Source organism: Tenrec ecaudatus, chromosome 6 (genome assembly GCF_050624435.1).
Source record: "Tenrec ecaudatus isolate mTenEca1 chromosome 6, mTenEca1.hap1, whole genome shotgun sequence".
In the NCBI taxonomy this organism is placed as follows: domain Eukaryota; kingdom Metazoa; phylum Chordata; class Mammalia; order Afrosoricida; family Tenrecidae; genus Tenrec; species Tenrec ecaudatus.
In genome coordinates, this window is record NC_134535.1 from 92,975,785 (window position 1) to 92,999,083 (window position 23,299).

Below are 23,299 nucleotides of genomic sequence, written 5' to 3' on the forward strand. Positions count from 1 at the left end.
GTCTCACATTTTTCTCATCCTCTATCTAGGATCTAGTTTTCATAAGATCCCATTCAGGGAGGTTACCAGTTGTATTCAGGCACCATCCAGTTTTCTGGCGCAGGGCCGTGGAGGATGAAGTTTGGGTGGTCGGTCTACTAGTCTTTTACAGTAATTGTTTCCTTGAGTCTTTAATTTTCCTCACTACTCTTTGAGCCCTGATGGCGTAGTATTCATGCATTGAGTCTGAAGTTCAAAACCACCAGCCACTCCTCAGGAGAAAGATGGGACTTTCTACTTCTGCAAACAGAGTCTTGGGAACTCACAGGGTCAGTTCTACTGTCCTGTAAGGTCACAAAGAGTTAGTATTGACTCGATGGCATTGAGTTTGGCTTGCGTTTTTGTTCCTTATTAAGATAGGGAGAGACCAATAGATGCACCTTAGATGGCTGATCAGATGCTTTCAAGGCCTTAATGGCTACTCATCAAAGTAAAATATGCATTATCTTTGACTATATTATGTCAACTGACCTCCGTGTCCCCAAAACTATGGTCTTGAGTCCTCACGCACAATGGCTCATTCTTTGAAGGTATTGGGTTATGGCTGAGAAATGTTCATAATGTTGCCCCCTGTAAAAGCTATTATATTTATTGACTTATGTGGATACTTCCTAAGACACCTTGAACAGCAAACCTAACAAATAAATACGCTTTGTCTTTCCCCTATACACCATATTTATAACTGCCCTACATGCCAAAACTACCGGAGACAGACACAATGATTAATGAAGAGCTATTCATATTTGGATTATTACTCTAACAACTTTTTAAGAGAATATTTCCAACAAATATTTTAAAGTACTAAAACTAAAAATATTTTCCTCAAATTAGAGTTGAAAATCCATATGAAACTTTCAGATGTGAACCTTACCTCATACTCGGAGATTTCGGGGAGGTTACTTTCGTCTGCCTTCTCTCGCTTTTCAGCAGCCCACTTCCTTGCAGCCTCCGCAAGTTCCTTTTCGGTGAGCCTCCCGGGCTTGTCTAACACCTAATAAAAACAAAGAACACTCTCATTACAATTCTCAAAGGTTTTTAAATTTCAAATGCACTCAGAAGTACATTCTGCTAACACATAAAATCATCTAAGCCTTCAATATCTATCGGAGAGATTTCCTTTAAAAAAATATTTGACGCCTCTCACCTCAGACTGATTTACTTCTGATTACACACTTTACTCCTTCCTTCTGTTCCACAGGAAAACAGCTCCGACATTCTTTTCAAACGTATTCTACATTTGTTCTTGATTTTTTCCACTCCCTATCCATTCTCCATTTTCATTTGTTCATTTATTTGTTTGACAAGCACTTATTACCTTCTTATTCATGGGCTACTGAAATAAAAACCCATATAAGGGAATTCAAGGAGCTAGCAGTTGTTCAGTAGAGGACGAAGAGGGAGAAATTGATATGCATTGGAAAAGAGGGATCATGGGGAGGTAGACAAGGATCAAATAATAGACTCTTGTAGTTGATAAGGAAATATTACCACGGTAGTTACATATTGTCAACTTGAGACTATTAAAAGTGAAGGGGTCGAGTTTAGCCTGTCAATCAGGTCACATCTTGATGGCCTCATTTGGAGGCGCTAAGGATATAAACAGCTCGCTGGAGGCAAAAAACAGATGCCCTCCTTGGGAGACATAGCCTCTGACAAGACCCATGGAGGTACGCTAGAGCCCTGGAGCTGGAGGAGCCACATGGAGACCCCTGCCAGTGCTGAGATGCTTACACCGCCACTGGACCCACAAGACTTTCCACCCACTGGCCTCTGATCTTCCTGAATTCGGCATCATTGCATGTGTTTCCTGAGTCTGAAGAGGAATTTGTAGATTGGTATCAGATATATGGGCTAATATCGGACTTAAGGACTTGACCTGGACTGGGCTGGGATGTTTTCTCAATATACAATTGCTCTTTTATATAAAGCTCTATTTTATACACACAGGCAAAAAATAATATTTGACGAATTCTTTTTAGTGACAATTCCTTTAATACCTTTAACACAAGGTGAGATTCACAATTTCATCTACACTAAATGTCAGAAATTATCTGTTAAACAAAGCAAAAGAGAAGTAACAATTGAAAATTCACATATTAATTGTTTTTGCAATAAGGTGCTGTGGTTGGGTACCCTTGAGTTGGTTCTGACTCACATTGATGAGGTGCAAAAGAACAAAACACTAACAGATGCTATGTCATCCTCACAATAGTTGCAGTAGTTATGTCCCCTTGTCTAGCCACAGAAACCCTGGTGGTGTAGTGGTTACACAGTAGGCTGCAATTCATGAAGTCCGCAGTTCGAAACCAACAGCTGCTCTCCTGGAGAAATGTGGGGATTTCTACTTCTGCAATGAGTCAGTCTCAGAAATTCACAGGGGCTCTTGCACCCTTTGCTAATGGGTCATGATGAGTGAGCATTGAAATGATGGTAGGAAGTTTTTGCTTTTTTTTTTTTTTGAGTTCCAGCCATTGTGTCAATCCATCTCATGGAGGATTCTCCTCATGTTTGCTGCTTTCTACCAAACATGATCTCTTTCTCCAAGAACTGGTCTTTTCTGATAACAACTCAAGAGTTCAGGATGTTGTCTCTGAAAAAAAAAGGTTCATATCTTTAAAAATGAAGAAGAAGAAAACATTCTGGCTGTACTTCTTCCAACAAGTTTGTTCATTCGTCTGGCAGTCCGTGGTATGTTTACTACTCTTCATCAACACCAGAATTCAAATGCATCAAATATTCTCCGATCTTCCTATTCATGGTCCAACTTTCACATGCATATGAAGTGACTGAAAATACCATGCTTGGGGTGCGATATTATCTTTAGAGTGCTTTTAAAAGGTCTTTTGCAGAAGGTTTGCCTAAGGCAATGCTTCCTTTCATTTTTTGACTGCTGCTTCCATGGGCGTTGATTGTGGATCCAATTAAATGAAGTTCTTGACAAATTTCAATCTTTGTTCCATTTATCATAATATTTGCTAATTGGGCCAGCTGGGAGGTTTTGAAAATTTTTTGTTGGGATGTAATCCAACTAAACGCTGTAGTCTTCGATCCTAGTAACTGCTTCAAGTCCTCTTTGCAAGCAAGGTTGTGTTACCTGCACAGTACAAGTTGTTAATGAGCCTTCCTTCAATACTGCGTTCTCCCCCCCTCCCCCGCCCCCCTTATCTACTTTGCATTCTTCAGATACTTTAGATTCTCAGATTACTTTGCTCAACACCCAAGACTGAGTAAGTGAAAAGATACAATCCTGATCCACACAGTTGCTGGTTTAAAACTATACAGTATCCACTGTTCTGTGGAAACAACTGCTTTTTGAGCTCTGTACATGCTCCACATGAACACGATGAAAAGTTCTGGAATTCCCATTCTTCACAATGTAACACATAATTTCTGATGGTCCACATAGATAATAAGATACATAAAAAGAATATAAAAGACATTATACTGATTTCAAGTGAGAATAGTGCCAACATTTCGCCAAGACAAAATTCTAATTGTTGCAATATAAGTCTTTATACTATTTACACAATTTGTAATTTGTAAAATATTATATAAGCGCTATTCCTTACAAGTGCACCAGAAAAAGGGCCTCCTGGCCTCCTTGCAAACTTATTTAGCTCAGTAAACTACAAAGCATCATAGCATGGACTAGACGATCTTAGTGGGATATCCACATGAAGAGCATCTTATGCACTGAGGAAGTCTACAGGAGCCTGCCCCAAACTCTGTCCATGTGTGTGGGTGAAAAGGTATGGTAATCAAGTTATTTTAAAGAATGAAACAGAAAGCAACTGAACACCAATATACACAAATATACCCCAAAGATGATTTCTTGTTCTTGGCCTTTTTTTCTTTAGAAGAAAAACTATAGAACAAAAAACCCAAGTTATTTCTACAGAAAGAAGTCAAAAATCTTCTATGATTGACTCTCTTTATCTGCCACTAAATTCTGCAAACTCAAAAAACTATGATTTGAAACTATTAACTAGAAATGAATCCTGAAAAATTGTTTCTATACGAGGGCTATAATAATGTTTAGTAGAAAAACTTCAGAAAACCTAGGTTAATAAAGTCTCCAAAGCTACAATGTGACCTTGGGAATCATTTTTCAGTAAGTAAAATGATTATAAATCTACTATTCTGATTCCATTTTAAGACTGTGGTTTTAAGTTAAACAATGCAAGCACATATGTGAAACTCATTATGGCAGTTTCACACTGACTGTTTTTGCATACGTGTCACCAAGTCCTTTGCTATAGATTAGATGGTACTGTAGTTCCAGGGAAACGGCTATATGTATATGTTAATATAAATTTTCATAGTGACTTGAGTGGACAGTATATTTTCCTCTTATTTATTCCCTCACAAGAAAATTCAGTGTTTCAGGTATGTAGATCACACTTTTAAGAAGATAGAGCCACAAATGAAACACAGTTTTATAATCAAAACCCAGTAATCTAGAACCTTTAGATTTCTGGAAGAGTTCCAAAACGACAAGCTCCCTATGAAACCTCTGTTTCTCCCCTTTCAGGAAAACAATCCGTTTCCCTCTAACACCCAACAACACAGTTAAGGGATGTTACCAACTGCTGAAAAGCTAGAAAGAAGAGCGAATAAGGAAGTAAAGAAAGAAAAAGTAACAGTGATGGCAAATAAAAATGATATAGTATCAGAGAAGTAACCTATTAACTGAAGAGAACAAATAGAAATCACAACACCTTCCCTCCAACCCCCACCCCTAATTTTTGAAGAATGTTAACATGTAGCTCTGTGTTTGCAAAAACCATGTAATAAACTTCTTAGCCTTTATTTATTTTCTATATAATAGGACTCTATAGCTAATTTTATCATCAGATTTCTTTCTGTATGAACTTTAAAACATAATACTTAATATGGTACTAGCCCTTTATAGTTATACCAAAAAATGCTAAGTCTCTAACAGAAATTACTTACTCTGGCTCGTCTATCAAATATCCATGGGAACTCTTGTGCAGTGGGTTAAACGCTGAGCTGCTAACAAGGTGAGCAGTGAAAACCCCACCTACCGCTCCTAGGAGAAAGCCGGGCTGTTCACTCCTGCGACAGACAGTTCTGTCCTATAGGGTCACTGTGACTCAGAACTGACTCAAGGGCAGTACGTTTGGTTGATCAATAGTGCCTTTTGTGATCTGTTATAAATTTTAGCCTCTTTGCCTACAGTTACAATCCCATTTTGGAGGGATGTCTCTGGTGTGTTTATGACAAGATAAAAGTAGGGTGTATTCTGAGTTTTCTTCACCTTTCTCGAGGGTAGGGACCAAGTCACTGCCATTTGCTTCTTTGGGGGTATGGTCTGCTGTAAAATAAAACCACACCTCCATCAAAACCAGCCCTCTGTATAGAAGAGCATTATTGTAAAAACTGAGAAGGGGAGCCAGTGGAGGGGCCTGAGGGCTCAGCTCCAATACCAGCTACGTGGAAAACTGTCCACCCCCCAGAAGAATTTAATTCAGGGGATGACAATGAAGCTTCAGTTAGGGGAGAGGGGTATGTCTGATCAGAGCACACGGGAGCAAATGAATGGGGAAGAGGGAGTGGAGCACATCTTAGCCCACCAGGCCTAGAGGACGATATCCCCACAAAATGGACCATATGGCTGATTCCACTATGAGACACGATGTCCCTCATTGGCCCATGGCCCTACGGGGGACAACACAGGAGACTCAGTGTCAGGATTGGCCTGGTCTGACCCCAGGACACCGAGGCAAACATTAAAGGCATGCGGCAGAGCAACTGGAGGAGCAGAGCGGGGAGCTCCGAGGGAGTGCAAAGCAGACTGTGGGGCCAGAGCGTGGCACCATCCCCATTGGGCTTGACTGGAAAACACACCTAGAGGTCAAATATCAGACCTTGATCTATTTCCAGGTTTTTCTTTCTTTTTAAAATTTTTTTTAACTTTTCATATTTCTGGGTTTATTTTTAATTAATTTACTCTTTTCTGGGTCATTGGTTTTCTTCTTTGTTGTTATCATTGTTCTCGCTTGTCGCTTTGTCTTGCTATGTCTTATTTTTTGGTGCATATTATTATCTCTCCAGATCTATCTACATAAAATGGGCTGGATGAACAGTCTGGAGTAGAAAACAATGGGATCGATGGTTCTGGGAGGACACGGGAGAAGGGGAGGCAGGGGAAAGGAGGTGGTGTTGACCAACCCAGGGACAAGGGATTAACAAGTGATCCAAAATTACTGGCAAGGAGGGTGTGAGAAGCCTGGCAGGGATTCAAGGGCAATGTAACCGAGAGAAATTACTGAGACCCAAATGAAGGGTGAGCATGATAGTGGGACAAGAGGAAAGTAAAAGGAATTAGAGGAAAGAACTAGGAGGCAAAGGGCATTTATAGAGGTCTAAATACAGGCAAGTACATATGCAAATATATTTATATAGGATGGTGGGGAAATAGATCTACGTGCATACATTTATAGGTTTAGTATTAAAGCAGCAGAAGGACATTGGGCCTCCACTCAAGTACTCCCTCAATGCAAGGACACTTTGTTCTATCAAATTGGCATTCCATGATGCTCACCTTCCTGACACGATCACTGAAGACAAAGCGGGTACATAAGCAAATGTGGTGAACAAAGCTGATGGAGCCTGGCTATCAAAAGATACAGCATCTGGGGTCTTAAAGGCTGGAAGGTAAACAAGCAGCCATCCAGCTCAGAAGCAACCAAGCCCACATGGAGGAAGCACACCAGCCTGTGTGACCACGAGGTGTTGAAGGGATCAGGTATCAGGCATCAAAGAATAAAAAATCATATTGTTGTAAATGAGGGGGAGTACAGAGTGGAGACCCAAAGCCCATCCGTAGGCAACTGGACAAGCCCTTACAGAAGGGTCACAGAAAAGATACCAGTCAGTCAGGGTGCAGTGTAAGAAACGATGAAACATACAACTTTCCTCTAGTTCCTAAATGCGCCCTCCCTCTACTATCATGATCCCAATTCTACCTTACAAATCTGGCTAGATGCGAGGATGTACACTGGTACAGATAGGAACTGGAAACACAGGGAATCCAGGACTGATGATCCCTTCAGGACCAGTGGTGAGAGTGGCGATACTGGGATTGGAGGGAAGGTGGGGGAGAAAGGGGGAACCGATTGAAAGGATCTACATATAACCTCCTCCCTGGGTGATAGATAACAGAATAGTGGGTGAAGGGAAATGTCAGACAGTGCAAGATATGACAAAATAATAATTTATAAATTATCAAGGGTTCGTGAGGGAGGGGGAAAATGAGCAGATGATATGAAGAGTTCAAGTAGAAAGCAAATGGTTTGATGGTGGCAACAAATGTATGAATGTGCTTGGCACAATGTATGCATGTATGGATTGTGATAAGAGTTGTACAAGCCCCCAATAAAATGATTAAAAAACAACAAAGAAAGAATATTCCTAGGACCAATACTGAAGAAGAGCTACTAGCTGACCACATTCACTATTCCTACCTAAAGTGTAGAAGGCCACACAACCACCAGAGGGGGAGACAACTATGAGACTGTGAGGCAGAGCAGCAGGTGGGATTCCTGGCCCAGGGAGGGACCGAGTCCACACGACTGAGAAGCTCAGGGCTAGGGAGAGACTTGGTTGCTGGCTGAAACGAATGATTGCTATGTGCCAACGACTACATATATATTGAATGTTTTCTGATCCTGGCTTGTAATCTGTTCACTTCCCTAACAAACCCCTTTATATTTGTAAGTATTGTTTGTGAGTTCTTTGTGGCCACTGAAATGAATTCATGAATCCAGTAGAGAAGCAGAGTGGTGTGAGAAGAACAGTTGGTGTTAGGATAGATGAAGAAAGATGGAGGAGGGAGGCATGGCTGACCTGTGCTTCATGGCAACAGAGAAGTCAGAGGATGTGAGATGATTTTTTGCGAACCCCCAACTCCCAAATAGTGTATCAAATACGCTCCATGTGAATATTCGCTCCTACCTGATCAGATTACAGATAAACAAGGACAGCATTGTACACTAATTTTACCATGCCCTAGGGACCTAATTTTACAAGGAAATTCCTCATTTACTTGGGTAGCTACTTTCAAGTTGTGGTTACTTAAAATTCAAGTTTTTAAGTAAAGTAAATTATCCCCTTTAGAAATGACAGTAAAGAATACAGGCATCTCATTTCTGCTGTAATCCTTCCTATACTGATTTACGAACTCTAACAAACCTTTGATGAAGAGACTGCTGAACTTGAGGGGGAAGTATCTCTTGAAGTTTTCAATGGCTGAACAGGTCTCTCTTTGCCTATATGAAAAATTACAAAATACAATTTTTTAGTACATGTGTTTTCAATTACAGTCATTTTACAACTGTATTAATGAGGGACTTATGTACTTAGTGTTGAACTTTTTGTCACATTATTAAATTAAACCTGCTAGTATTTAAAACGACTTATTTCTCTCAGGTGCTGGGTGCCATCAAATAAATGAGATGTTGGCTGCTGAGCCTATACTAACAATGGTTAGCAAACATGAGAGGAGCCCATGAAAAACAGCAACCATTTTTATATCATGAATACACCTCCCAAGTTGCTCAAAGGCAAATCGGAGTGAGCAAAATGAAAATCCCAAGGCAGCCATTATACAGCTGTCACCACCAAAGACAACTGGCTAACGAGGAATGGCCTCAAGTCGATGCCAACTCAGTGACCCCACAGAAGAGGGCAGAGAATTGCCCCTGTGAGTTTCTGAGCCTGCAACTCTTAACGAGAGTAAAAGCCTCATTGTTTACCCTCAGAGAGAGAAGTCATGTATTCATTTAGCAGGTATTCCTCAATCGCCTAGGCAGTGTAAAAAATTTAAGAACTAGCGAATTATCAGTCAATGTGTTAATCCAGTGTCTGGTCCTATATGAGCACTGAAGTGCTGATAAAATGAATAAAACTATTTTGTGTAAACTACGAGGGGGTGCCTCCCCAAACCCGGAATTTTTTGCCCCTCCAAATCTATGTATTTAAACTGTTTTACAAAACAACTATATCATCTTTAAAGTACTCTCCCTTACACTTAATACATTTGTCAAATCTGCAATTCCATTCTTAGAAACATTTCTCAAACTCATCAGTTTGGATGGGTGACAGCACCTCCCGCTTTTTTTTTTCTTCACCTCTTATGTTTTCATTCCATCATGTCCCTCTTCACTCGAGAAAACAAAAAGAAGTCGCAGCATGGGATAAGAGAGGCATGCTGTTTTTTGCCCAAAACTGGCACAATGAGATGGCAGGTGCTTTGTCGTGGTGGTAAAACCAGTGCCCCATCTGTCACAAATCAGGCCTTTTATATTGTACATACTGTTAAGCCATCTTTTCAGAACTCTAAATTGAAAGCTGGATTAACAGTATAACCTGGTGGAACGAACTCCAAATGTACTACGAGTTGACATTTTCATTTGTTCATTCGGGAAGTTGACGGATGTCCAGAATGAAGTTTGTCATCAACCAATGTTTCACCTTTTTTGAAATGAAAAAACCACTCATACACTTGAGTTGTTCCTATAGCACTGTCCTTGTAAGACTTGAGTTGTTCCCATAGCACTGTCCTTGTAAGCTGTGTTCAACATCACAACAGTTTCTGTGACATTTTTCCTGAGCAGGAAACAAAATTTCACAGCCACACACTATTATTCTCTTATATCGGACATCACAAAAAAACAAGGTTCGTGAGAAAATTCTTTTATGAAAAAATTCACCTTCCCAGGTGACACTACTGGGTGCATTAACCCAGAGGAAGTTGCTGGATGCTCACCTAGCAGGAAAAATGCATACTACAGAAGCTCTACTCCGCCCAGCACAATTCCGGGTTTTGGGGGGGGTACCCTCTTGTAAAGTCAGATATTTTATCTTTCATTATCTCAGTCAGCCACATAGTATTATTATATGAACACCATTAGTTACTGAAATGCATTTAAATTTAAAAATACATTTAAACAAATTCCTTTAGCAGGTTCAACCACAACTAAAAAAATGCATTTAAACATCTTAAAAATTAATAACTGAGCTGTTACTGAAGGAAAAATATTTCATTAAATTGTCCATTTGTTTCAAAATATACCATATCTCCTCTACTGTTCATTGATACTAAGAACTGACAAAAAGGAGCACTGCACAGGAGGAGAAAGCAGCACACCTGGTAAGAGACACAAAGAAGCCAGTCAAGATTGCACAGTGGGTTAATTCGGCCAGGAAAGCGGTCAAGAGCAAAAGCTGAGGCAAAAACCTTGAAACTTTGGCAAAGCTTTATTCTGTCAAAATCCATCTTAAGCACATGTTATCACAGCCAAGATACTTTCAAAGTAGGGCCAAGAAACTTAAAACCAATGATGAATCACATCTTTTGAAAACTCTTTCTCAATGTCAATGGTTCTCTACTGGGAACAATTCTACAGCTCCTCCCCAACTTCCACATCCCCCAGGGCAACTGGCAATGTATGGAAACAGTTGTGATGAGCACAGGGACAGAGTGCAGTGTCATGTAAGCAGAGGCCAATGACGTTACTAAACACCCTATAATGTACAGGACACACGCCCTTACAACCAAGGATGGAAGGACGGTTGGTGTCAAATGTCAGCAACACTAAGCTTGAGCAGCTCTGCTCTAAGGCTGTTTTCCAACTCTGAAGTGTCCAGTCTTTAAAAAAACAAAACCCCACTACAACACAACTCTAGGATATATCTATCTATCTATCTATCTATCTATCTATCTATCTATCTATATATATAATTTTACTGGGGGCTCATACAACTCATCACAATACATACATACATACATCAATTATGTCAAGCAAATTTGTACATTTGTTGCCCTCATCATTCTCCAAATATTTGCTCTCCACTTAAGCCCTTGGTATCAACTAACTCTCGGACATTTTAAATTAAGGTCCTTTAGAGATTTTTACACTAATAAGCAAGCTTAAAGGTTCATGAAGACTTAAAAATCAAGAAAAATAATAGAAGCAGTAACTATATTCCCAAATAGCAAGGAATGTGGTTTATATCATTATTCCTTACTGTATTACCATTGTACTTGGCAAACCCACACCATACTGTAACAGTGTTACTCTATCCCACTATATACCAAAAGCTTCTTAAGAAAAGCAAGCATCATGCATGCTTCATTGATTTCTGAATAACCCATGACCTACATAACTCAAAACTTTGAAGATTCAACATTTAGGTGAATCTGTGAATCGTATTTTTCCACCTTCAAGATTCAATGGCCTCCTCTATCCTAGACACATCTAAAATACAACAACCCAAAATAACCCTACCTTTCACAAAGAAGAGTTAAATATTGCTTATTGTTTCCTTTAAATGCAACACACTAGCATTGCAGTTATGCCTAGTCCCCACGTGTAGTCTGAGAACATTTTCTAATTTTAGCTGCCTAAGGGCTCACTTATCTAAGCATATTTTAACCACTCCCAGTGTACGGAGGCAAAGAAATATTGAAGGGTGGGGAGGTGGTTTATCGTAATCCTAGTATACACATGCGTACCTGTTTATCAATCCTAGAATACCCATACGTACCTGTTACATGGGGAGGAAGGACAGGCAAGAAGCAAAGGAAACAGATGATACAAATGGCAGCAGGAAGCACAGCACACAGAAGAGATTGAAATTGCTGGTTCTACTGCTGGCAGGGCCTATCTGCCTATGTCCCTTACTCTATACATTTAAGCTCCTGTCAGCCAGAATTCCTGACCACAAATGGCTAGCCCACACCTCTGCTCTAACACTACATGGCTCTACTATACTTCAATTCTAGCTCTCACAATAGACTGATAGAGCAGTTACCTCTATCAATCCAAGCCCCCCATGCCGTCACAATCCCAAATTAGATTCTAGCTCAAAACTCACCTTTTTCTGGCTTTCCTTCATTCTGTCGTTTGTAGGAGGCACCGGCACGCATGGACTCTAGGGAAAGGTGGGCAGGGAGGAATTAACACTAGCACCTCTGTGCCCAAGAGGAGCAAGGGAAAATCTCAGCAGTGGGAGCGAGGACAGAAATAAGGACTAGAATCTCAGCATTTGATAGTGACTCTAAATTCTTTCCTTACCTGTGTTTAAGTTGAGCAATCCCCACTGAAGAGGAATAAAGAATGAGAGAAAGCTTTATTCAAGGCCAGAAGCTGAGTTCAAAAGCAATTAAAACGGCGAGACCAGCCAGAGAGAGTATGGGTGGAAATCTTAGTAACATTTTAAAGGCAGAGGTCATGTCTTAGTCATCTCTGTAAGCCCCTAAACTAATCTTCCCGGAGTGGACATTCAAAGAGGTGGGAAAGGATGACACAAACTCACTGAGTGAAAGATGACGTCAGAGTAGTGGGAAGGTTTGCGGTCTACCAGGTCCCTGGACTTACAGCAGCTATCTACAAGCTGTCTTTTTACTAATTCTCAATAAGGGGCCTATTATTAAACCTCACCTATGGATTTGCTTTATAAAGAAACATGCAGTTATTACCTTGGGTAAGTCCTAATTATTCCATATTTAGAATCTTGTAAATATCTCATTGGTTTCTTTACCAGCAACCTCCTAATGATGCAGGTAGAATCTACTTTCTAAACCGTTTAAGTAACAAGCTCCTATACATCTTCCCAATAACATGCAAACTCTTTACCATTTATTTCAAACGTATTGTAGATCCAGAATTGCCAATTCGTCTAAGATATGTTATTCTAAAATTGTAATGGCATTATCGGCTGTCTCAGGAAATAGTGAAGTATTGTCATCCAACTCACAAGAATGCTCTTGATTCTTCTTCGCTCATTGTTGTTCACTGATCCCTTTGGCATTAAAAAAAATCGATTACTACTCCTGAGCTGCTGAGCTGCTTTCATCTAAGGTCCACCATGGACACTATGATTGCTTTTCCTCTTTGCTTTAGCCAAACCCTTAGTTCATCTGTAGCACCCATCAAAGCCTTATGATAGCATTCATTCCAAATACTACTAACCCTTTTATTAGGTCCTTTGTTGGAAGATACCAACAGAGATCACGGGAGAGGAAATTAAGTCTTAGTGGGTTTGAGGGTGAACCTTGAACAGATGAACCTGTCCTGGGAGAATGAGCAAACCTCCAGGCCTGTGCAGGGGGTCTCCAGGACTGTCCAGAGTTACGGTGACAGAGAGGTAGGCCCTAAAGGCACCGCAAGGCGGTCATCCAAAGTGGTGAGCACAATTGCCCAGAAGAGGAGGCCCACAACTGAGCACCAGATACAACCCTTGACCTGGCTCTGCTCCATGTAAGCAGGGGAAAGGCATCTCAGAAGAACCAGAAGATGGTGACCAACCAGAAGAAAGGCAGAAAAGCAAGCCCCACCTAGATCATAGTTGCTCAGGTACCCAGTTGTTCCAAGGGTCTGCGGGACAAGCCCCACAACTGCAAGATGGGAGAAGGACCAAGAAGAGCCATCCATTCCCAGTGGGATGGAAGTCTACTTTCTCGGGCTTGATGCTTTGACCACTACTAAACTGATTCTTAGTTTCCTTTTCCTTAAACATTCAACAGCTCTTTAATCTTGTTTCAACAAGTTTTTTTGTTTCGAATCCTCAAATCCTTTGTAAAGCAAATCAAGAGATAACTGTGGTGTTTTTCAGGGGATGCATCTCTCCCAAACTCTGTGCTCAGTACTCCAGACTGGTCAACTAAAATTGACTGTGGTGGGAGTTATTCATCCAGTGGATCTCGGCAGCAACGATCTTCATGAAGAAATGAAAACACAGCCAAGAAGAAAACAACTTTCAACACTGTTTTGCTAAGAGGAATGTTTTATGACAAGTCTCGAGAGAGTATCTGAAACATTTTAAACAAGATCAACAGGAAATGGAGGCAAAACTGTTGAACAGCAACAAACAGAGGAGGTCGACAGAAAGAAACCTCCAGAGGTTCTATGTTTGACCTGATGTCACTATTATTAATGGTTACTACAAACGACATACTTAGCTTGCAGATAAAACCAAGCAGTATTCATCTGCGGCTAATGTATGTGAGAGTGCTTGAAAACAATTGGGGAAATTCAGTTCCATTTCTCCACAAAGCCCCCTAGTAAGATCATTAAATGAAACTGGACAGCATCTAACACAACAAAACAGTAAGCTAAAGTTGGGAGAAATTCAGAATTATTAGATTTTTAAAAAAGTATAAACAAACTATACTTAAAATAAGAACATGCTAAAGGGAATTTTCAGGAAAAAGATGAGTCTTTCTGCTCCCATAAAAATTTACCATCCCAGAGATCCACAGGGGCAGTTCTACCCTGTCCTATAAGGTCACTATGAATTGGCATCGACTCCAAGGCGGTGAGAGAAAAGGAATGTTGTGTAACAGTTTATAGATCTACATATAAGTGGCTTAGGTTTTAGCAATCTCACCAAAACATCAATAATGTGATGTGGTTATCAAAATGAAAGTTAACTTCTGGCATTCAAAACTTAAGAGGATCAGGAGGAAAACAAGGATAACAAAAAGTCTAGAAACCATGTCAAACAGAATAGCCAAAGAAAGCAAACGTAGCAACTTGGAAAAGATTCACGAGGAATGGGATTCCTACTCACAGAGGAGAACTCTGGACTAGAACTGCCCCCTAGGGTCTTCCGGGCTTAAACCTTTATGGAACCTGACTGGCATCTAACTGCGTGTGGAGCAGCAAGAGAGTCTCATCACCAGTCTTTTGGTCAGCAGCCCAACACGAAATCACTGTACCACAAGGCTTCTTGAGGAATATGATGCATTCTCCAAATACACAAAAGGTTAAAACATTAAAAGAAACAAAAATTTTATCACTGTGCATGGGGGGGTGCAGAGTAGCAACCCAAATCCCATCTGTAGACAATTGGACATCCCTGACAGAAGGGTCACAAGGAGGATATGAGCCAGCCAGGGTGCAGTAAAGCACTGATGAAACATACAACTTTCCTCTAGTTCAGTGGTTCTCAACCTGTGGGTTGGACCCCTTTCACAGGGGTCACCCAATTCATAACAGGAGCAAAATGACAGTTATGAAGTAGCAACTAAAATAATTTTATGGTTGGGGGGGGGCACCACAACATGAGGAACTGTATGAAAGGGCTGCGGCATTAAGAAAGTTGAGAACCACTGCTCTAGTTCTTTAACGCTTCCTCCCCCCACTATCCTGACCCCAATTCTCCCCTACAAATCCAGCTAAACCAGAGCATGTACACTGGTACAGATAAGAGCTGGAAACACAGGAAATCCACGACCTATAAACCCCTCAGGGCCAATAATGAGAGTAGCAATCCCAGGAGGGTAAGAGGAAGATGGGGGGAACAAAGGGGAACCAATCACAATGGTCTACATATAACCCTGACAGACAACAGAAAAGTGTGTGAAGGGAGACAGTGGTCAGTGTAAGACATGAAAAAAATAATGATTTATAAATTATCTGGGGTTCGTGAGGGAGGGAGGGGGGAAATGAGCTGATACCAAGGGCTCAAGTAGAAAGAAAATGTTTTGAAAATGATGACAACATATGTACAAATGTGCTTGACACAATGGATGCAAATATGTATTGTGATAAGAGTTGTATGGGCCCCCAATAAAATGATTTTTTTAAATTAAAATAAGATCTATCTTCATATGTACAGTTCAAAGATAAATAATGATTATCAAGTATATGCAACAGGAAACTTTTTTCATCCTTTGTAAAGGTGAAAGGACTGGATTGTATTACAGCCACAGGAAGAGTGTGACATGAGGATCCAGGGGACTGAATTCTAAGAATGAAATGTAACCTCCTTTCAACACTATCAGCAGTGTCCTGATTGTCAGTGGCCATCAGTTCATTCAGATGTAGGTTGTATTATTTCTTCCATCTTGTTTATTATGGTAAAAGCTTTTCTGGTTAAAAAATGTTTGTTATATATACACTTTAAAGTTTATTTTTCTTCGAATTAACTTAATATCTTCCCCATATTTGTCCATAACAAAATGGAAATGGAAAAAAAGCATAAAATAGAAAAACAAGGTGATTCCTGGCTGGTAGGGAGAGATGCAATATCAAATATCTGAGGGAGGGAAAGGAAATGACGTTAGCTAAGAAAAATCTGCAAGAATCCCAGGGACACGATGGTCAAGTGCTCCACTCCACTGCAAACAGAAAGCCTGGCTGTTGAGGCCACCCAGAAGCCCCTGGGAAGCAGCCCTGAAGCCTACAGAGCACAGTTGTATGAAATGGAGATGCGCTTATGGAGGCACCATGAGTCAAGTTCAGCTGGACGGCCACAGCAACAGAGTGTGGCTGAGCTGGAAAAAACAGTAATGTTACTCTGGCTTTTCAACGTGAAAAAGACATCTATTAAAAGCATTTAAGAATTATGAAAATTAGTCTTTAAACAGCATGGATAAACCAATAGTTACCATTAAAGTAAGTAATATGACTTTTAAAAAGTATGATTAAAAAGCAAAATATTAACAGTTAAAGAATGAGGAAAATACAGGTTTTCTACTCTCCTGAAGCCCACTGGGACAGTTCTACAATTTCCCATAGAGTAGCTATGTGTCAGAACCAACCAGGTGGCAGTGCGTTTGGTTTTGTTTTTTTATGCAAACACTTAAAATTATGCTTGAAATACCTTTAATTTACATTAGAAAAAACCTGCACATTATCACTAATTAACAGTGTAAGTGACTAATAAGTGCAAAACCCTATTTCCTTCAGAAAAGATCCAAGCACTGTTTGTGACCATTACACTTACAGAGAAAACATCAGCTATTACAAACATGTAAAATGAGCTACTTTTGCCATGTTTGAAACAAGATTTCTTTATTAACTTTTTACGAGGTGGTCTTATGTAACTATTCTACAAGCCATTTAAAGGAAAGAAGTGCAGAAACATTACTTTTCTAGTTCAGCACCAAAAGTTAAGGAATCAACCAAAGTAACTTATGAAAAATTTCCCAGAACAAATTTCTGATTAAAAAAGTTCATTTTCAAAGATAACTAAAGAAAATAAACATAACAGTCACAATGTTTTTTGCTATTTCATCAAATTTACACATTTCAGTCTCAACACATTTCTTCTCTATCTTTTCATCCCTCCAACCAGTAATAAAAGGTATGTGATAGACCTCATACAGGAGACTCTAAGACAGAAGCATTCCATTATAGATTCTCTATGCTTCCTCCCGAGAGTTTACAATGTTGGCCACTGACCCTGAGGCACAAAGGAGATAAATTTACACAACGAACTCTCCCTAGAAAGTTTTGTTCTACAGGAGAATCAGAAAAACTTTGGCTAATTCATCAATATTCACCTTAAATAATTTAAAATTTCACTACAAGGTGTCAATCCTCAAGCTTCCAGTTTACCATTAAAAAAAGTCATCATAATCCAGTCCCAGAGATACTTTCTACGGCTTAACTGATATTAGGTTTGAATCGAAGCTATTAACTGCTGTTGACTCTCACAGTGACCTTATGCATAAAAGATATTTAAAAAAAAACAAACCCACTGCCATCAAGTGTATTCCATTATAAGAGATTTAATCCCCCTCACTTTAACAACTGCATCACCTGCAGTCATTTGACCATTAATCTGTGTGCACCACGTTTTATTTTACATTTTAAATATATGTCAATTTCACACTGATACACCTGTTACAGAAAACAGTGTAATGGGGAGATGTGCATGTTTATATATCCTCCATCTAGATCTATACACTTTGGGACAGCATTGTTTCTGTCTGTTTTCATTCCCCCAAAGAATTCTATGCTACTCGATTTATACCATGGCACCCTCCACGGCCTCCCACTGTGCTTCATGTAAATGCTGAGTTCAGGAAAGGTCTTGGAGTGTGCGTGGGAGAAGCTTCCCGGTGCCATCCTAGACAACCCTGCCCCTTGTAAAGAACGAGCCAGTGACTTGGGATGGACCAAGTCCTGGGAGCTGCTATCCTGGCCCCTTTCTCGTCAATACAATTTTCAATTAAATAAAAAAATTTCTCCTTAACAAACCTCCATGATTGCTTGATGTTCCTAAGAAACGCTTCAAGATTATCCCTTTGGAATACTAAAAAGCAGCGGCCATAACCTTCTGAGATGACCTCTGTGTCTTCGATTTAACTGGTCCAGCAGACCCTCTCAGAAGCCTCTGCTTTGACTGGACTTTTATTTTTTGAGGGCACCTAACAAGACTAAGATGAGCAGCATATTAGATATTGTCCCCAGTAATGCACTGACCACTGAGACACATGTAAGCAAGTTTCTTTGAAATAAACCTGAGCTGTGTGAGCTAGAACCTTTCAGGCGGTACTTTTCGACATGAGTGAAGGAGTGATATTTGTGCTCTTTAGTGACAGGGCTCTCTTTGGCTCTAACACCGTGCCTTGTACATAGAAGGTACCAAGAAATGTTTTCGGAATGAAGTCAACAGTAGACTAGGAAAACGTTTGCTCAATTCATCCCGCCACAGTGAACAACTCAGTTGGGACGACATGCTGTGAATGGACAGAATGTCATGTTTATCCAAGCACCCCAAAGTGACAAAAATGAAGGAAAAAGTCAGAGTAGTAAAATATGAACCTAAAGTAGGTTCAGCTTTAAATTCTTTAAAGTTAAACCAAACCTCTAGATGAAAACAATGATACTTACAATGACAATTAGATTGTATACGTTAACTTCAGGTATCACTGAGAAACAGAAGATTAGAGGTCTATGTGGCATGGGCACAAAAAATATGGAGTGAACCACTTCCAGACAGAATTAAAATGAAATTACAAATTTAGGCATGAAATACCAAAAAGGCTGACCTTACTTTAAAAGGTCTATAAAAAGCAACACATGTGGAATGGTGGTCATGGTACTTCAACAATTCTGTAAGTTAAAAAAAATAATAAAAAGCAATTTGAAAAAAGTATTTCTTACAATAATTTTAAGGCATCAGGAGTAAAGTCTCATTAGTGAAGATTGGAAAGTCTTAAAAATACATACTTCTATGCTGAGACTGATGGAAAGAGTATGACTTGCTCCTCTCTGGCGAGTAGCCTCTACTGCTGACACTGGATCCAGACCGGCTGTGTGGGGAATCCTTTCGGCCTACAGGTGATTCTCTGAAAAAGGGATTGTCCTTTTTGTGAGGAGACCGCTCTCTGGTATAGTGGGAAGAATAGAAACTTTTTCTTCGAAAGCCATCTCTCACATCCCTTTGAAGAAAAAATAAAATAGGTTAACAGTATCCTGACACACGTGAGTCCTGCTGCCTCAGGGGTGGTGTGCTCAGCTGCTAACCAAAAGGTCAGTGATTTGAACCCAGGAGTGGCTCAGGGTGGGTGGAGGGTGGGACCCACAGGATCCTCTGGTGATCTGCTCCCATAAAGTGCACACCCTAAGGCACCCTATGGGCAGTTCTGCCCTATCTGACAGGGCTGCTGTGAGTCAGAATCAACTCAACAGCGAAGCTTTCATGTCTGGATGACACCCTGGTTCAGAACTCATCTACGTGCCAAAAGACTAGTGGGTGGATCCACCCAGATTGCACAGGAGAGCACACGGGCGATCTGCTTTCAAAACCCTATGGAGCAGCTCGATCTGACAGGCAGAAAGTAAACAGACTGAGGTAAAGACCTAACTTGTCCAATATACCGCAACTGGCTCAATTCTGATGCCCAGTGCCCCTAAAGGGCAGCAGAGAACCTCTCCACAACAGGGTTCTCCTGAGCGATAGGTCTGTAGAGAGCTTAATCTTTTCCCAGAGGAGTAACAGGTAGAGTCAATCCGTCAACCTTTTGGTTAGCAGCCCAACACTTGATCTGTTGTGCTTTTATAGAGCAAAACCATTCTTTAAATGTCAAAAACCAAATTGGGGGAGGGGGGAAACTTATTAGGATATAAGCCTCTATTAAAAGAACTCTTAAAGGTTTGGCAAATGTATGTCCATATTAAAATATAATACCGAGTTTCAAGATATAAACATCCCTATTTCCAAACGCTTGGCAAGTAATTTCAGCATACTGGTTGGCAGTTCCCCATAAATGAATAGGTTGATGTCAAAAAGTTCCTCTGAATATTATCTGACTAGTGCTCACAACATACTGCCTGTACATGCACAATAAGTTTCCTTGGACAAAAGTAGAAGTAGCTAAAGTCATTCAAGAGAACTGAACTCTGAGAGAACACTTATGTTGAAATAAAGCAGTAAAGAAACTTAGACATTCAAGTTCAGTCGCTAGGACCAGAGGGCTGAACCTGAAAGTATGCTAGTTTGTTAAGAGTAGCTACATATAAAACAGCACACATAGAACAAGTTTGCACGTGGCAAACAACAGGTTTTAAGGAATGTTATCAGGCCCTGGGGGCGCAACGGTACACCGAATGCACGCGGGCCCTTCCACCCCAGAATCACCAGGCCAGATGAAGAGGCTGAGCTCAAAAGAAATCAATCATACCTCAAAAATGAATGCAGGTCTGAGAGGGATCCTATTAAAAGGTTCTGGATAAAGTGGTGTGGGGGTCGGGGGTATGGAACAAAACCAGGTTTCCTCTAGAGACAGTTACTGGCTTAACCCTAAGACAATGAACTGTAGTTACCCTTCAGTCCAGAACTGAACTGACCCCATGTGAGAACATTCAGCTGGTTAAGACCAACAGGGAAGCATTTGCCCAAAGACATACAGAGGGTCAGGAGAGGAGAGTGGAAAAGAGGAAAGCCAGGGGGTTGGTGAGATAAATGAAAATACATAAAAGGACTGCACTAGATGAGTTGAAACAAAATGTTTATGAAATGTTGAATGTAAGAATATCTACAAACGTTCACCTAACTCACAATAAAGTGTTTTTAAAAATGAATTCATCTTCTGAGTCCAGGCAAGAGACGGCAAAGGGATCACACAATTCAATAATGAGTTGACATTTTTTTTAAAGGTAAATTTCAGAAGCAGGGGTAAGGTAGAAGATCCAAATTTTACAATAGCTCACATTAAATGTGAGGTACTGATTTAACACATCTGGCAGCAAGCCAGAGATACTGGTCTACGAAGAGAATTTCTGGCTAAAAACATAACTTTTTTTTATAAGTAGGCAATACTGAAAGCGATGGTTATGGATGAAAACAACAGAGGTAGCACAACATCTTGAGTTAAAATGCTATACGATTAACCCTATAATGCCAAGCGCAATGTTTTCATAACATTTAATTTAAATGTATCTGGTACCGAAATTATAAAACTTTTGGAGACGGATGAAGATGTTGATGAAATCTTCGCACTTTACTAGTACAAATGCACACCACTGGTCACGCATTTTAGCGGCAAAATGCTTGAATAGTGGCATATGTTTTGACCAATTGTGTGTTTGAGGTTAAGTGGTCATTGGTGTTCAGTGCATTTTACGATAATTTTCAATCTAGTGAAGATTTAGTGTTGATATTTTTTGTATATATTCATAAAACTGTAGTTTTATGTCAAATGTGTAATACTCATAAAAAACTGTATTTATTATATATTTCCACTTTTTCTAAATGTAAAACTACTTCGTTACATTCATCTTTTGAATCAACGGTGACAAAAATTACCACAGCATGGATTGTGATTTGTTTTATGACCTAGATGGAAGGGGAACCGACTCAGAAAAGGAACCAGATGTGAATATGGATGAAATTGGTAAATAAAATGTGTATTATACTTAAAAATATCGATTTTACAATATAAAATTTTAATTATCTTGCTATTCAAACTCTTTTTTGATAACAATATTTATTTTTCCCATGAAAGGAAGTGAATATACGCCCGCTAATTCTGATTTGGATGAATTAGAAGGCCTTGTAGTTAGTAATGATCATACTGGTGAGGATGAGTTAGAAACTTCAGTTGTTGAAGTTGAGGAATTCAAAGCCATCGACATCAAGAAATCGAAGAATTCCTCTCTGGCGGCATGTTTCTGGAGATGGTACAGCTAGACAAATAGATCCTTCTGGGGTAGTAAAACGTCCTGTTGAATATTTTAGACATTTTTTTTCTTGAAGGATATCATTACTCATATTGTTGATCAATCAAATCATTATGCAATCCAGCAAAACCCCAATAAACCTCTTGCACTGAGTAGCCAGGAACTTGAGCTATTTACTTGCTATGTCGATGGGGAAGCTCTCAAATTCACGTTTATATTGGAAGAGCAAACTAAACTGTTCTACTGTATCGGAAGTGATAAGTAAAGATAGATGGGAAGATATAAAGTCCAAGATTCACTTCAATGATAATTCACAAATTCCCAAAGTCTGCAAGAGTTCAAAATGAACATCGCCAAAGCTCTTCTTCTTGAAGGAAAAAGTAATAGACCAACAAAAAGAGGAGACGTCTTGCCACCAAAAGTGTCCCTGGAAGAGGTACACGTTTGAATGGTCTTCGCCATTACTCTGAGGTCACAAACAGAGGAAGATGCAAAAATGTAGATTCCAAGAGTGCACCAGTATTTTTCTGCAGCAAATGCAAAGTTCATCTTTGTATGACAAAAGAAAAAAATTGTTTTGTTCAATTTCACACTAACTAAAATTATAAACAAATAAATTTCGTATGTTTTATAAATAATTTTTCAGTTTGTTTTTTATTTAATAATAAAATAAGATGAAAAATAATATAGAAATGAAGGTGCATTTTTATTCTTTTATTATAAATCCATGGATGAATGCGATGATTTGGTCACATATTTTTTAAATTGCAAATTTTATATATTTTTAATATATTTTGGTTGTTATATATATTGATAACTATTAAAGAATAAAAACAAAAATATTTTTCCAGAAATTAAAAATTCAGGCGTTATAGGGTTAAGAAATAGGGTGAAAGACCAAAAAATACATGTTAAAAACAGAGGAAATTATTAGAAAAGCTAGGAAAATGAGCATTTATGGATTAAATGAAAGGAACATTTATGGATGAATTGTTAGGGGATGAAGAGCAGGTCCACATGGAAAGGAAAACTCTGCCAAGTCCATTCCAACTCAATAGGGAACCGCCCCCACCCCCACCCCACCCCCCCGGGGGGGGGGCGGTTCCCTGACAGTAACTTTTTACCTGAGTAGAAAGCCTCAGAGCTCAGTGGGATTCAATTCTCCCAGAGGAATTGAGACAAAACACTGAACTACACTTTCCCAATGCCATCACCAGATGGCAGCAAAACCTCAGCAGGGTTTTGAATAATCAGAGGTCGGAGGCAGCTGGACATACCTGGCAGGCACACAAGTCAGCTTCTAGTAACTCAGAGGG

At 39.7% G+C, this 23,299-nt stretch overlaps 1 protein-coding gene across 7 annotated transcripts in view; it reads right to left on the minus strand.

Annotated features, from left to right (window-relative positions):
- Positions 1-23,299, minus strand: part of PPHLN1 (periphilin 1) — a 117,907-nt gene that overhangs the window by 43,020 nt on the left and 51,588 nt on the right. For 3 of the 7 annotated variants that reach the window (XM_075551868.1, XM_075551864.1, XM_075551862.1), the window contains 4 exons: positions 19,032-19,243; positions 11,941-11,997; positions 8,254-8,330; positions 911-1,030 (listed from right to left, as the gene is read on the minus strand). In XM_075551868.1, the coding sequence (XP_075407983.1) occupies positions 911-1,030; positions 8,254-8,330; positions 11,941-11,997; positions 19,032-19,243 (466 nt within the window). The remainder of the gene's footprint in view (positions 1-910; positions 1,031-8,253; positions 8,331-11,940; positions 11,998-19,031; positions 19,244-23,299) is intronic. The other 4 variants (XM_075551863.1, XM_075551867.1, XM_075551865.1 and 1 more) reach the window with 3 other exon arrangements.